Below are 15,942 nucleotides of genomic sequence, written 5' to 3'. Positions count from 1 at the left end.
AAGCAAAAAATAACCATGTTGAAGAAAAGGAACTTCCAGAAAAGAGACAACTGAGCAGACATCCAAGCTTGTGAGCAACTAGTGCCAAAAGGACACAGAAAAATGAAATCCTGTGGTCAGCAACCACTTGCTGCCCGCAAAATGTGTCATCAGGAGCAAAGGCCTCCCAGCCTTCCTCACTGGAGGAAGGTCAGCCAGGACTGCCAACACTGCAGCAGCATTTTCTCTCCAGGGCTGCCAGCAGCTTGGGAGTCACAGCCCTCAGCCACACAAACTGCCCTGGGAACCCCTCACACATCCTGAAGGTGATTTGCCAGCGAGATGCTGGTTCTCAGCAGTACTGCTGAAGCCAGATGTCAACACAGAGATAGGCACACCAGCAGCAGCCATGTCCAAACAAAGAGAACAGGTCCCTGTCACCTGGATGAGCTCATGTGGCACTGACCTCCAGCAGAACTTGGCTGCCCAGGGAGATAAGGACTATAGAGCAGAGGGGACAATGACTGGGTGCTCTCCAGCTGCTTCACGTGTCGAGATACAGAGCAAGCTGAGACCTCCAACACAAGTGGTCTCACATACTCTGTACTCTCTGCTTGGCATTTCAGAGCAAGGGAAGAGACATCTTGGGAGTTTCTATATAGAAGAAGATGCCCACAGGCACCCTCAGTAGAAGCAGCTCTATAATCTGCAATTAGTTGCAGCCCCAAGAACCTACTCAAACAGGCAGACAGCTCATGGGAGTGGAGCATCAAACAACCCACACACCCCATACACAGCTAGGGAAATTCAGGTTACAAATAAGCTCTGAACACAAGAAGCCACACTGCATGCCCTGGGGACACACTTGCATTTCCAAGACAAGTTATTCCTGCCTTGTACCAATCAGCATCAATACCTTCTGTCTTGGACTTGTGCAGCTGTGAATTTGGACTTCCCCAAGGAGCCCGGCTTTCTCTCAGGAGCCTAGAAAAGTCTGCTGCAAGCTCATGTAGTTGTTTCTAATGCAACAGCCAGAGCTAAGCATTGTCACTTCTGCAGTGGCCAGTCCAATGCTCGTCACTGGCTGCAGCAGTGCCTGCCCTGGCTCTCCATGTGGCCAGGATGGCCAGTGGACCATGGACTCCAAGCCCAGCATCTTTCAGTTGAGAGTCCCTACTGGCCACCAGCCTCAAGGTACTGCTGAACACTCCACTTCATGGACACATTTCAGTTTCAGTATAATCACATTGATGATAATTTTTCCTCTAGGGACACAACAGAGTGGTGTAATCATATTTTGACTTGGAGACACACAAAGCAATCCTCAGCAAGGTGTACCACTGCCTGAGCAATGTACCTTATCTCAAGCCATGTATTAAAAATAAAAATCAATGAAATAATTAAGAAGTCTCTAAATAGAAAGTTAAAAACTTCTAGGACCAGCCTTACAAGGAGGTTGTGGGTCAACAGGAGAAGCACAGAGGCACATTCCCAACACACAAGGCACTGGAACAGCCCAGCTGATGTCAATGAAGCCCAGGCAAACCAAACCTGCTTTAATTAGCCCTGAAAGGTCACCACAGAGCACTCCTCTCATGGCTGTTTACTTGATGGAGGCAACATTCCTCTCCCTGCCCAGAGCTGTCAGGGCAGATGCTGCTTTAAGTTGCTGTTACTGTGGCTCCTGCAGTGTATCTCTACATGAGATTAAATAGCACTCAGGCCTCCACTGCAGCATGGCTGCAGCTCTGGCTACACACACACATCCCACCTGGCAGCATCCAGCTCGTCAGGCCCACCCCAGAGGGACAGAAACTATGGGTGCTGCCCCTCAGCATGCAGGGCTGCAAGAGCTGGTCTGTGAGCCAGCTGCCTCCTTTATAACAAACACCCCCCAGGATTCTTCTCTGGGTGTTTGGTACATCTGCTTCCTACAAAACCTGTACCTACATAATGATCCAGCATAGAGAGGAAGAAGAAAACACCTTTCTATAACATGGAATGAAAGAGATCCCTGAATGGTGCAGGAGGGATGACTGCTGGCTTTCTAATGGCAACTGCTCAATTAATTCTCCACCACTGACTGAGTGACTTAGGGTAAAGACTCACATGGGGGAAGCAAAGATACCATTAAAATAGGGGTGGCTGCTAATTGTAGATCCCTTTTGTCTAGCAGCATTTTGGAAGCAAAGGCAGTTGTAGCTGCATTCAGACAGAAGGACCCTCATTTTGGGAACAGGTAATACCCCTTGGAGCTCCCCAGACATCAGAAGAGCCAGGAAATATGCTGCAGCCTCAGATAAGAAAAAAAAGAGCTCTTAAGATGTACTCAAGAATGTTCAATCCCCCTCTACCAGGCCCACTGGCAGTGGGAGATGAGCTCTCCACCCCTCTGACACCCCCCACCTGCCACCCCAGGTCTGAAGGATTCCAGAGTAAATCAGTGTCACCAGCTCCATCAACTGCACTGCTGTAAACAGAGCACCACCACTCAGGGATTAACTTGGGCTGAATATATAGCACAGCAGTGATTACTAAATTGAGAGGAGAGTAAGAATATCTAACTTGTTGACCTTGCTCCTTAGAGTTGGGACATTCAGCACACAAACCTTTTATTCCTTTTTATCTAAAGCCCATTAACAGGTTTCTGATTTACATGGAAAAAGCCAAGTGAAGCTGACAATTGTGAAAATTCTAAATCCCCATAGTTCTTGATGATTATCTGAAAATCACAGCACTTTACAGAAATGGGAAGCCTCCCTCCTCCACACTCAGGCAAACTCACCTTAAAATCTGTGTTATTGATGTACTCAAACACCAGAGCAGGGGTCTTTGACTGCAAGAGAGAGAAAGTAATGGTTTAAAACACCCACTTGACCTTTCTTTGGCTCCAAGAGACCTGAGAAAGCCTTTGCTTCCTGCCCAGCCTTCACAAGAGAGAGCAGGATGGGAGCAGGACATGGGAAGTGCAGCCCTGCTCACACCCTACACACTGAGCACCAACTCGGCATTTTGGCCAGCACTGTTCCCCCATGCCATGGAACAGAGAGAGCACTGGGATAGGCAAAATTTGTCACTAGGAGCTAAGGCCTCCCAGCCTTCCTTAAAGGAGGAAGGTCAGCCAGGACTGCCACCACTGCAGCAGCATTTTGTCTCCAGGGCTGCCAGCAGGCTGGGAGTCACAACCCTCAGGCTGCCCATCAGAGAAAACTGCCCGAGAACGGGGTAATCGTGGCAGTGCTGACCATGACATAACTGCTGGTCACTGGATAGGAAGGACAGCAACCAGAAGGATTAAAGTGCTTAATATCCAGTTGCCCTGGCTGGTACTTAGGTTCCAGATGCCAGACAAACTAGAAGGCTACAGGCTCTACTTTCTTATGAAAAATTTGTAGGACTTCAAAACTTTTCCCCCATCAGCCGTGGCAACACACGGAAAACATAGAAGGGATGTTGAAGAGTCTGGGGAACATGGAAAGGAAGAGGAGCCCTTCCAAACCAACCAGCCTGTGCCTGCAGCCAGCGGGAAGGCAATCCCAGCACACCCCCCCGACACAGGCACCTACCACCGGATCCTTGACAGTGTCAATCAGATTAATGATGTTGGTGCCACCACGTAGATTCTCCAGAATCTTAACCTCGCGTTTTATCTTCTTTTTCTTCACTGGCTTAAATAGACAAAAGAAATCAGAAGTGAGAGTCCTTTCAGAAATTAACACTGATTTCTGCCACTGATTTTGACAGGAACACATCATCTCCCCTCCTCTCTCTGCTCCCACCCTCATATGGGAACATTTTTAGTACCAAAGAGGAGACAGACACCTTGCATGAACTAGGATTTCCCTCTCATCCATGAAACCTTTCCATGCATCAGGGGAACAATCAAACCACTCCAGACAAACATAACTGTGACTCCAGTACCTGTGGTTAAAAGTGCCTTGGACTGCTCTGTGGTAACCTCAGCACACTGATTCATGTTGTGCATGAATGGACAGGACAAGCATGGTGGACCTATCTCTGCTTTTGTTTACCAGCACTAACCAGTTTTTCACTTTTCAACCTGTTTCCCAACGAGTACTTTAATCCCATGAAATGATAACCTGAGAGTCTCCAACACCTAGATCGCTTTTAAGCTCAGACACTGCTGTGCCTTGTCTGCAACCACCTCAAATGCACAGAGCCAATTGCACTGAATGTCACTGCATCCATAACCATGATTATTTTTAAAGCCTACAGACATTTTAAACAGTTTTGACTCCTCCTCTAATCTGCTCATTCTCAGGAGCCCTCTTTGCAAAGTAAGCTTTTCTCTGGACATCACCCTGCAGAGAGTGACAAAGAACAGCTGCTTCCAAGGCAGAGGCTCAGAGCCTGGATTGGCTTTTACACTCTGCTGATCCAGTGGTTCACTTCAATGTAAATGATCGTTTCTGTAACTCATCCACTCCCAGGATAACCCTACCTCTGTGCCTGCTGGAAAGGAAAGGCAGTTCAGAGCAGATAAGAGGTGAGACTGTTTTAATGAGCCTTGGCTAGTGACGAGTGTGGGCAGCACCAGCTGCAAGTCACCAAGTCTAGCAGTCTTTCATTCCATAGCTGGAATATCCCCTCTTGACCCATCAGTACCACTAAAAAGAACTGCAGAGACATCTTGCAGGAACTGGTAAAGCCCTTGCCCCATCTCTGAGGCTGCTGGTGAAAACACTCCTCTCTAGACTTTTAGCTTTCTAAAGCATTCATCATCTGTCACTGAGTCTGGTGTGTGTGGAGGGGTGTGATGAGGAATGGCAAAGGTATGAGGCACCTTCCCAAAGTAAGACACATTAGCAGATGTCTGTGTGAAGGACAAGGAGCCACAGGAGCTCAACAGCTCACGCTCACCACCTCAACTCTGCCACAGCCTCCCACTTCTATGATGGCCACAGAGTGCTGATGGGACAACTCATACTCCCCTTACAGGCAAATCCAAGGCAATCCCTGTTTTCAGACCCCTGGCAGAAATGTACGAGCAGACAGGAGAAGGAACAGAAGGTTTTATATAATGGGAAAATATGGCATTTATGTAAGTGATAAAATATGCTGTCTTTCAAGGCTCTTCAGGTGGCTGAAACCTTCAGATTCAAATCCTGCTCTTCTCCTCTTGCAAGTTAAAAGGCATGAGCTAGACTTTAAAGCCAAAAGATGAGAATCTCAGCCTGAAGCAAAGTGCCAAAAATAACACCAATGCCAGCACAGGGAGCGTCAGCCCCTCATAAAGCCACAGTGGAAAAGGGCAGCAAGGCCACCGCAGCTGTCAGAACTGGAGCGATGCGGGGCAGGGCTTGCTGGGGAGTGGGTGACCAACAGCCCCAGGGCAGTACCCAGACAACGCTGGAGCTCCTGGGAGCTCGGACAGAAAGGGAGAACCAGCCAGAGCTGGGGCATGTAAACCTGGAGAAGTGAGGGCTACGTTTTTGAACCTGAGAGTAGGATGTTTCATTAGGGACTAATTTAATTTATGTCAGCATGGAGACGGACACCGCCCTTGTGTCACCCACATGCACAGATCTTACCAGAAGGCCAAGATGGAATTAGAGGATGTAATTTGGTTACTCTGCTTGTCCAATGAGGCAGATGCACACACAAGTTGTTTTCCAAGGAACTTCAAAGAGGAATTGAGGAACTGACATCCTGAAGGTGCTCCCTGAACTGCCTGGCTACAACAAACATGCCTTACAGCCTCTCTGCTGCAACACTTGCACCTGATTGGGAGCTGAAAGTGCCTGAACACAGCCAAGAGGACCCAAAGCCCACTTTGAAACACCTTTTCCTTCGTAATGTAGTTATTTCAGGGGCCTTTTGCATTAGCTAGGTAGGGGAGGATATCCCTCTGAGAGTTCCTTTTCTCCTGTCATAGCAACCACTGCTCTCACTGGAGCAGAAGTTGTTGTCTTCCAGTCACTTCCACATGTTTCTTTCACCTTCATCAGGATGGGAAAATGATGCTCTATGTTATCTCCATCAGAAATCTATCCTTACCCACCACACACTTACTAAAACACTAGAGCAGACAAATTCAGTGGCTTTTAGAAAAAAGGAGAGAAGAAAGTTGGTCTTTTTTCACTGAAATGCCTGCAGGTAATCACCACCAGCAGCATGCCTGACATCACCAATGAAGACACTCTGGTGAATACTGTTCCAGCAAGAAGGAGAGTTAAAAGCCACTTGCTGTTTGCACTTTTTCCTGCTAACCTGCAGGACTGCAGAGCTCTGGCCAGGCTGTCCACACCATGTCCACATCAGCTGTGAGCTGGGACGAGGGCCCCCAGGCCTCCAGTCCAGGCAGGGCAAGGGACTGAAAGCCCTGCTCAGTGCAGGGCTGTAAGCAGTGGATCCTCAGACGCTCTCCCTGCATGCAGCCAGCGCTCAGAGTGGGGTTTTCCACCACTAGGTAAACAAGGATGAGGCAAAAGAAATGCCACGGGCTGAAGTCATTGTAGAGGAAAAGCTATTGCCGAGGAGTGTCCTCAGAGAGAGCAATGTGGGGAAACAGTTTCCCCATTTCAGATTTGCAGAAGAAAACAGGGGTGACTGCTGGCCTGCACCCCATCCCGCACAGCTTTCACCTACCCAGCCTCACACCACCTCCTACTCACGTGTCCCACAGCACTGCTCCAGCCACAGCTGCAAACACCATGCACTATCCAAGAGCACATCACTGGGGCTCAGTTTTTGCCCAGTAACCGGTTCCAAGCCCAAGCTCTTGAATCTGGCAAGTCGAACACCTTGGTGCAAACCACTCCAGCACACGACCAGCACTGCATTGGGGGTAACTGTTCAAACCAGAGAAACTCTGCCAACTTCCCTCATGTCCCAGAGCCCAGTACTGCTGAAACCACAGGCCAGCAGCAGCGCATCAGCCACACACCGGGATTAAGTCTGGGTTGATACAACTGTCTCTCAGAGTCACCCGATCTGTCTCTCCAAGGATGTTGACTCCAAACACACATGGATTAAATGTGAACTGAAGCTATTATGGCCTCCAACCATCTGCTTCTCCCAGCAGGGATAGCTTCTAAAGCACCAGCCCTTGCAGCCAGAGTATTTTTAACAATACTCATTTAAAGCTATTTTATTAAACCAGGCTATGAACAGCAGCATTTCAGGTTGTGCTTCCTATACAGGCCAGTCCTCATGCGCTGGGAGGGAGGTTTCCAGCAGAGGAAAGGAGCAGGCACCTCGACAAAATTAACTGCTCCTGAGTTTGATCTGCCTGTGTTTGCAAGGCAACATTTTACACAGGTACAGCCTCCAACTCCATCTGTTCCCAATGCCAGAGGCATTTCAAAGCTTTCCTCCATGTTGGGATTCTCCAGTGACCAGTATGGGTCAAAGCCTTTTCCTCTGAAAGGGGCTCCAACACAGTCCCTCTGCTCTATGCAAACACCTCTTTCCATGAAATCTGTACAAACTTGACAGCTTGGAGACTTCTGTCGCATTTGGTTGAAATTGGCCAACCAGTGCAAAATCTACTGGGGGGGAGGAGGGGGAGAAAGGCTGACAGACAGCAGGATTGCATAAGACTCGTTTCCATAGGAAACCAGGCTAAAAGACATGTCTCAGTTTAACCGTGTCTACACTGGGAGGGGTTTAATTACTTCAACTGCAGCAGTACCCTTAGAACAACATTACTGTCTAGCACAAGCCAGTTTTCCAGTTTCCCAGAAAATTGCTTCCTTCCTCAGGCAAACTGGAAGTGAGGTGGCTGCAGATTGTGGAGACAAAACATGCAGCTCACAGCTGTCCACTATGCTGAGGGCCCAGAGCAGAGGGACAAGGTGACCTCCAGCCACAGGAGGATGGTCTCTGCTGGACCCAGCAGCTCTCACTTGACTGTCCCCAGCCACCTATCCTTTGCTGCAGGTTTCCCACCCTACCAGCCAAATGGATAAGAGTGTTTCAATCCACTTGAAAGTCAGGCAGAAGAGGCAGTGAAAGTGGCTAGAGCTATCCCAGCTCTCTTTGCCCAAAGACTGGGGAGCATCATGCAATGCTATCCCTCTGCAGAGGTGAAAAATGGCACAGGATAAGCTTTGCAGTCAGGTAGATCCAGAAGGAAACACCTCTTTGTGACCAAGAGAACAGATCCTGGGTCATTTTCCACAAGATCATGTGAACTTGTAAGCAAGGAAGGAGTCCAGCTGCAGCAAACACCAGCTGGGAGAATTAACATTGTTTGCTAAAATAAACCTTTAAATAAAAGACTGCAACCATCACTTCCTGTCTTGAACGAATAAATGGCTGCCTGTTTAAACATATTTTTTGCTTGGTTTCTAAAGCAAAGGGAGTATACTTGTCTGTCAGATGCTCCAGTTGCAGCCTTCCCCAACAACCTGGAGGCCCATTGCTTGAGTTCAAGCAAAGAGAGAAATTAGATTTGTTATCCAGAGTTCTCTATGCATTTTCACACTGTGAAAGAAAAGCAGTGACCAGGAAGGCATGTGAAATACGAGTTAAGTCCAAAGCATAAAAATCATTTTACATTAGCCCAGAGCAGGCAGCCCAGCAGCACACACACACTGCCAGCTGAGGAGCACACGTGCTGCTCTGAAGGAATCCCAGAAGGTGCTGGGTTTTGCCCAGCAGGTGCTCTGAAACAAAACCGGGGCTAGCACAGCAGGGAAGAAGGTTTAGCAGTCAAAAGATACAAATCCATGAGAAACTAAAGTAATGTATTCCACCATCCCATAAAAAACAATCAATTCTTTGCTCACCAAGCCTGAATAGCCTGGAAATACAACGATGCTTCCAGTGAACAAGCAGGGAGATCTGAACACACAGCGTGCAGGACTAGCAAAAGGCTCGAGCAGCATCCCTATCACAGGCTTTAAACATTTAAAAGCTGGCACTAGAAGCTCATTTGTCTCTCTCAAGTATTATCGAAAGGATCACAATAATCGGCCTATAAAGCCCGACGCCAATTGCTCAATAGGAAAATTGGCTTCAGAGCAGCTCTGCTTATTTTGCCAGACATCAGCTGGGAAACCAAATAATCGTATTCCAAAGAGCTACAAAATCAAGGAGCCCACTTGTGTTAACATTCTGCTGGTTGTTTGCATTTTACCACTTCCATTGTGGGAATTCAAACTTTTGTGAGAAGCTCTTGAACTTTAGAAGAGAGGGGGGAAAAACATACCTTGAAAATACTAAAGTACTATTGCTTTTTTAGTTAAATAAAATATGCTTAAGTTTGGTAGAATATCCCAGCATGTGTTCTGAAGGCAGTTTCATTCTTTCCTTCAGAATCCTTTTCCTTCCAACATGGCACACCCTGCAACAGCCCTCCAAGGGCTTCAGAACTGCCCATGATACATCAAGAATTCTGCAGCCAACTAAAAGGGAGACGCATGAGGACCAAGTCCTGATCTCCTCCACCACCATTCCATGAGATGGGAATCATTCCTTCAGGCCCCTGCGAACAGACACAGTGCTGTATCTCACCCTTCTCCATGCACAAACTGCAGCTTTGCAGCTCATCAGCTCCTTGGTGCTACACCACCACCACCACGAGAGTCACCAGCTGCATCTCCAGGCCCCTGTGAGACACCCAGTACTGTCCCAGTTGGTCTCAGCTCACACAAGGCTGGACTCCAGCAGCCAGCTCTGCCAAGCTCATTGTGGGCAAGTGGTGTTCAAAAGAGAAGAGCTGTGTACCCGGCTCTCTTGCAAAAGGGCTCATTTCAAGACTGCCAGAGGAGGAAGTGGACCAAGGGGAGCTGATTCAGTGCATGCAAACACAGGAGGAGCAAGAGACAGAGAGCTACCAGGAGCAGGCATTGAATGGCTTTGGTGGAAGGTCACTGATGCAGTCAAAAGCTCCAGCCTGAGGGACCAATAGCATCCAATCCTATTTCCCTGTGCAATCCTTCTGCTGCCAGCATGGGAGTCATTTCAGCCCCCATCTAGAACACGCTGATGTATGTGGGCTCTAAAGCTTTTAGAGACAGAAGAAAACTTACCAGAGCTACCATCCCAACTCCATTCTCTAGTTACTACAGTGATAACTTGAGTTCAACACTGGCAGGACCTTCCAGGAGTGCCTGGTATGAACAGCAGCTCTGGAGGGTTCACACAGCCCAAATGGGGGAACAGAGGAAAATCAAAGACAAACAAACAAGAATGCACTTGTGAAACCACGTACATGGTTGAAATTTCCAGTGCATGGACTCAGCACAGAGGGACAAAAGCCACCAAATGAGAAAAGGGCTATTTCATCACTGCTGCAGGACCTCCATTTTACTGGTCCCTCTCCTTCTATCTGCATTCTTCCCCTACCTCCACCCATGTTGTGCCTATGCAGAGTAACCACACAAGGAGACAAAAGAGCCTCTTTTTGATGGGTTTAATGCTTCACAGGCAAGTAGAGCACACATGAACACACAGGTGCATCAGGAAAGCAGGACAACTCCTGATTTCTGTAGAGACCTGCCAACATGGATGCTGTTATCTCCACCCAGAGTGCACACTGGGATGGAGGCAGTACAGGAGACTGGGAGGTGAAGCATCACCTGTAGCAGTTACAAGCAATGTGGAAAGTTAGCCTTCGGCTTTTAGAGTGACAACTTGCAACACTGTTCACATCCTCCAGGAACACTGTTACTCCAGAACAGAGGATTCACTTTAAAGGCATGCTGGGAGACATTTTGGAGCTGCATTAGCAGAAAAACAAGAGGAGAAGTTCATCAAAGAGACAGCACAGACTGACCTCAGTGCTCCATCAAAAACCTCTATGTGGTAAGATATGGAAGAGCAGAGCTGTGCTTCAGATACCTGCATTGGATGTAGACAACACACGACTCACTGGAAACAAGGATGTCTTAAACTTCCTTTGTACATGCTGAGGAATGTCAGACCTCATCCTGGGAGTCAAACCTTAGCATCAGATTTAAGCAAGACACGAAAGCACATACAGAACATGTTCACACACCCCCTTCCTGGTGTGGGCTGCCCCAAGGCAGGCAGGAAGCAGGGCCACAGCTGTACCCAGGCCAGCCAGATCAAAAAGCCCACAAGAGCCTCCAACACCAGCAAGGGACTGTGGGAGCACAGCTGCTGGCTAACTCCATGCCCTACTAACATGAGGGGTGGGAAGGTCGGTACAGCGCAGTGTCTCCACGCTTCAGATCCTTCTCGCCCTTTGCTCCCTGAATAGATTGAAAAGGTGGGGAGTTTTCCTCTGCCTCATTGCTCAAGATAAAAGCTTCTGGAGGATGTCTGGCATGGGATGCCAGTGTGGCAAACCAGGCTCCTGCCCCACTGCTTTGCATACACCATCCTATGCAGTGCATCCTGATGTCCTGCTGCAGTGGAGTGAGTGCAGCCTATTCGCTTCATTTGCCTTTTTAAAAAAGAGCTGCAGAATTTTCCCAGGAAAAGTGACATTAAGAGCATCATATTTGTAAGGCACTTGATACAGGAAATGGTAATGTCATAGTCATTTGCATGATCTTAATTCTCTTTGCTAATACACATTATGACCACAACTAGCAGCATTCCATTTTCCCGCAGGATTATGCCTGGTCCTGCACTTGGGGTAGCAGAACTGAAAGGAAATGCTGAGTACTGGCCAGGGAAACAGGACACCTTGTTTTATGGAAGTGCAAAAGGCCAGGGGCACTGTGGTACCAACTGGAGCCATGTGCTCCCTGGCATTGTCCAATGCTAAAGTCTTCATGGGGCACTTACAAACAAGCCAGGCGAGTGGCTGCCCATAGAGGAACAGCAGTTATCTCCCTCATGCAGCACTAAACCAGGACCTATGCTCTAGTTTCAGCTTTGTTGAGGCTAAGGGACTTGCCCAAAGGCACACAGGAAATCTCTGTGGCTCAGTTCTGCATCAGACAAAGGGTGATAAAATTTCCTGACCTCTGTGGAGGAGGGTACAAGATGTTCAGGTAGCACCACACCAAAGCAGGGGAAGTACTTGCTTTGTGCTAGCTTGAGCTCAGTAAGGACAAGCTGCTTCAAAGAGCAAAGGCTAAGAAGACACACCAGTGACTTCCCATGAAGCTGAGATATTAAAAAAGTGATTCCTGCTAAAACTCACTCTAACACCTAACATAAACTGTCCCCTCAGAAAACGTTAATGAGAAAGGAGCAACTGTGCTCAACAGCTGCATCCATTGCCCAGCCGCAGTATTTCCTTTTGTCCCATCCCTGCACCACACAAAAACCTGAAGACTTTTGGTTCCATTTCTCACCTCACAGGATCCAAATTCCTCCCTAGTTATGAGGAACAGAGACACCCAGACCTTTTGCTAAGGCTCCACTGTAGATACATGCAATTACACTTGCAATTAAGTTTTGAGTCTAGTTACAGGAAACCAGAGGCACTTTCCACAGATCAGAGTGATGTTATTGCCACACTTCACAGGTTTTCATAATGTACACAACGTGGTGCTCTGAAACTCCCTTTTCACTGACCCACTTTCCACTGAGGAGAAAGTTCATCTTTATTTATCTGGACCTTCTGCTTTTCCTTGCTCACTCACAGGAATGCTGTCTGCATGTTAATACAAGTGGGTAGAGCCAGGGGAACCAGTGGCAACACCATCCGCTTCAAATCTGGGACAATCCAGTCTCCTGCTTGCAGGGCATTAAGGCAACACATTCAGGCCCCAAGGAGAAGGAGCACCCAGCTGCCCTCAGATGACTCTTGCCAGCTGACTCACTGTCCAATGCTGACAGGCTCCCTAGATGTGACAGAGTTCAGCTGCCACAGGGAGAAGAGCATCACTCCAGGGGAGGCTCTTTGGGCTGGGAAGAGGCAAGGAGCAAGATTTCTGACAACTTTCCCTGCAGCCTCCTCTCAGCCTTGTGGTGCCTTTCTATGTGGGACAAGACCTAGAATCTCAATAAACCACAGCAGTCCTGAAGAGGCCATTAAGGGCTCCAGAGAAGCATGCACAAGTGCAGTTTCCCCAGGCCAGCCACAAGGCATCTTGTCGTAAAATCCAGCTCTGCACTTGCCACTTGTGACTACTATCTCACAGCAAAAACCCCTGCCTGCATCTACTTTAAAAAAGACAAAACCCCAAACCATAAAAAGCGTCCAAAGGAGCGGGAGGTTCAAACACCATGCCAGAGGAACCTGGCTTGGCAAGGACACGTGAGCCTCAGCACTCTGCCCTGACGTCAGGCTCAGCCACAGAGGCTCTCCCAAACAGCTCACCTGGCCACCTCCTTGCCCACAGCCAAAGCTGGGGTTTGTGTGCATCCTCCTAGAGGCAGATGGAAGATCATACCTTTCCCAGGAGTGCTGGCTGGACAAACCGTGACAAGTTCTTTGGGAAGCTAAGGCAGCTCCCAAGGAAGCAGGCACGGTGGGTGAATGGGAACGTCAGCAAAGACAGCCAGACCCGCTATGCGAGTGGATCTAGCGAATACCTTAAGGCTACAGCCCTGGAGAGATGCATGTCCTGGAAAGCTGCTCTTCTCAGTGGCTGCAAGGGAACGTTAAGCCCAGACCCCCCTGCACACTGCAGATGAATGTGTGCCCAAATTCTTAGGACACCCATGGTCAGACACTGGCTCCCACGTGCTCTTGGGGAACAAGTGACAAGTGTTGCTGGTCCAACAAGTGACAGCCACAAGTGTCAGCCAAGCCAGAACCAAACATACTGCAACTCTAATCTTTCATTTCAGTCTTAACTCCCCTGCCTACCCCCAGATCACCAACACAGAATGCTGCTACGACAGTTACCACAGCTCGCTGTGAGCTGTTGCTTTGGTGTCAAATATGGTAAGACATGCCCTGCACAACCATCCCGAACTACAACCTCCCAATGCTGCTCAAAGGTCCCCACAGCCCGACCCCACCAGGGTCAACACACCAGCACACAGGTCACCAACACTGCCAAACTTTGGAAGGCCTCCTTGAGTCCCCTCAAGTTTCCATAGTGTTTATAGTCTGACTGTGATGAAATTCATTTCTACATCTGATCCTCTAAAGGACTGAATATAAAATGTTGGTGCTTTTTTGACCGCTGAGCATCCTTGCAGCCTGGCTCTGAAAAGGCCACGTGCCGGCTGTCTAGAGGTTAACAGAAAGATTCCCCCCTCCAGGCTTCACATTCCTGTTGACATGGCAGTCCCTGGACTGTTTTACACAGGCATTGCCAGATACGATTTGCCAAACACACGCAGAACACGCAACGCTGTTCAAATGTCAGGACTCACAGCTCTCCCCCTCCAGAGGAACTCAGCCCTGAGCTATGCTGGACAAGGAGGGGTGGAGACATCAAAACATCACTAGAGCATGCAAGACACCAAATCCATTTCCAAACACACCATCCCAATGTCCTTAACGAGAAAACAGGAGTTTTGGGATGAAGAAGGAGATCCAATAGTCTTTGGCCCCGCCAATCCATCTCCTCTCCCTCTCGCTTCCAGACATCACAAGCCTCTACATCATCAACGGGATACTCACCTTGAGGATCTTCACGACGACCCTCTCGTTGTTGGTGATGTTGATGGCCTCAAAGACCTCGCTGTACTTCCCTCGGCCGAGCTTTCGAACCAGCTGGTAGTCGTCCTGATTGCTGCGGGCACCAAGAGGAGAGAGGCGGTGGTGGGGAAGAGTGGATAACTAACAGGGCAGCAGGCCGGGGAGGGGGGTCCTCTCCCAGCCTCTCCCTCTCCGCAGCCCCCCGGGGACACCCCAGCACGAGAGCGGGGGATCAGGAACCCCTCCCCAGGGCTGCGGCCCTCCCGCGGGACGGAGGGCGGGTCCCCGCACGGCGCTTTACCCCCAGCTCGGGACGTGCGACTCGTAGTCCCAGTACTCGCGGCTCCTCAGGCTGTTCACCTCCGCGTACACCCGCGCCCGGCTGCCGGCGGCCGGGCCGGGCATGGCGGCGCCGGGCGGCGGCTGCAGGAGGAGGAAGAGGAGGGCGCGGGGCCGGCGCGGGAGGCCGGCGAGGCGGGGCGCGGCGCGCAGGAGGGCGGCGGCGGCGGGCGGCAGGGCCAGGCCGGAGCGGGACCGGGGCGGGGCGGGGCCGGCCCGGGGGCGGCGGGCGCGGGGCCCGCGGAGCTGCCGAGGCCCGGGCCCGGTGCCGGCGGCTGCAGGCGGGGCCGCCCCGAGCACCGCGCAGCCAACCCGGAAACGGCGCCGCCGCCGCCGCGCCCGCCCGGCGCCGAGCAGCGCCCCCAGGCGGCGCGGAGGTCCGGCCCCTCGGCTGCTCACGCCATCGCGCCCTTCCTTCAGGCGCCGGGTCCCGCCACGCCGACCTCCCCGTGCCCTGTTACCTGTCCCGTGTCACCGCCTCGCCACACCCTGACACCCCTCTTCAGCCGTGCCACCCGCCCAGCTTCCTCCTGCCTGCACCATCGTGGCCTGTCACACTGCCGCCACACCCTGACACCCTCGCCACCCCCTCACGCTGCTGCAGACACTGTCACCTCTGCCACCCTCACGACCCCACCGTAGCCTGGTCACACCCTAGTTACACTGTCACCCCATTGTCACCTCCAGTCACACTCCTTCGTTATTCCTGTCACCCCACCACCTCTTGCCAGCCCCAAGGTGGGAGCTGGGGTGAACAAAAGGCTCCATGTTCCTCTGGAGGGACTCAGAGCCATGGCTGGCTGAGGTGAGGCACCTCCAGAGGTCATCTAGTCCAAGCCCTGCTCCAGCAGGGTCACCCAGGGCCAGCTGTCCAGGACCATGTTCAGATAGCTGCTGGACACCTCTGAGAACGGAGCCTCCACAACCTCCCTGGCCAGCTGTGCCAGTGCTTGGTCATATTCACAATGAAAAAGTGTTCCCTGAAGTTCAGAGGGGCCCTCCTGTGTTCCAGTGTGTGCCTGTGGCCTCAGGTGCTGACACTGGGCACTACTGGGAAGAGCTCGGCTCCCTCTGCTTTGCACCCTCTCTCCAGTGCCTCATTCACCTTCGTGTCCTTTCACTGGCCTCTCCCCATCATG

At 50.5% G+C, this 15,942-nt stretch overlaps 1 protein-coding gene across 4 annotated transcripts in view; it reads right to left on the bottom strand.

Moving 5' to 3' along the window:
- CSNK2A2 (casein kinase 2 alpha 2) overlaps positions 1-14,908 on the bottom strand; it is a 29,964-nt gene extending 15,056 nt beyond the window's left edge. For all 4 annotated transcript variants that reach the window (XR_007206312.1, XR_007206313.1, XM_048316444.1 and 1 more), the window contains exons 1-4: positions 14,766-14,908; positions 14,447-14,558; positions 3,546-3,647; positions 2,765-2,815 (exon numbers count right to left, since the gene is read on the bottom strand). Coding sequence is in view for 2 of the 4 variants with exons in the window: in XM_048316444.1 (XP_048172401.1) it covers positions 2,765-2,815; positions 3,546-3,647; positions 14,447-14,558; positions 14,766-14,869 (369 nt within the window). In the remaining 2 variants the exon portion in view is untranslated. The remainder of the gene's footprint in view (positions 1-2,764; positions 2,816-3,545; positions 3,648-14,446; positions 14,559-14,765) is intronic.
- Positions 14,909-15,942: the final 1,034 nt, after the last annotated feature.

Source organism: Corvus hawaiiensis, chromosome 12, assembly GCF_020740725.1.
Source record: "Corvus hawaiiensis isolate bCorHaw1 chromosome 12, bCorHaw1.pri.cur, whole genome shotgun sequence".
NCBI classification, from domain to species: Eukaryota; Metazoa; Chordata; class Aves; order Passeriformes; family Corvidae; genus Corvus; species Corvus hawaiiensis.
Note: the sequence above shows the minus strand (reverse complement) of the source record. Positions and strands in the feature narration are given on the sequence as shown.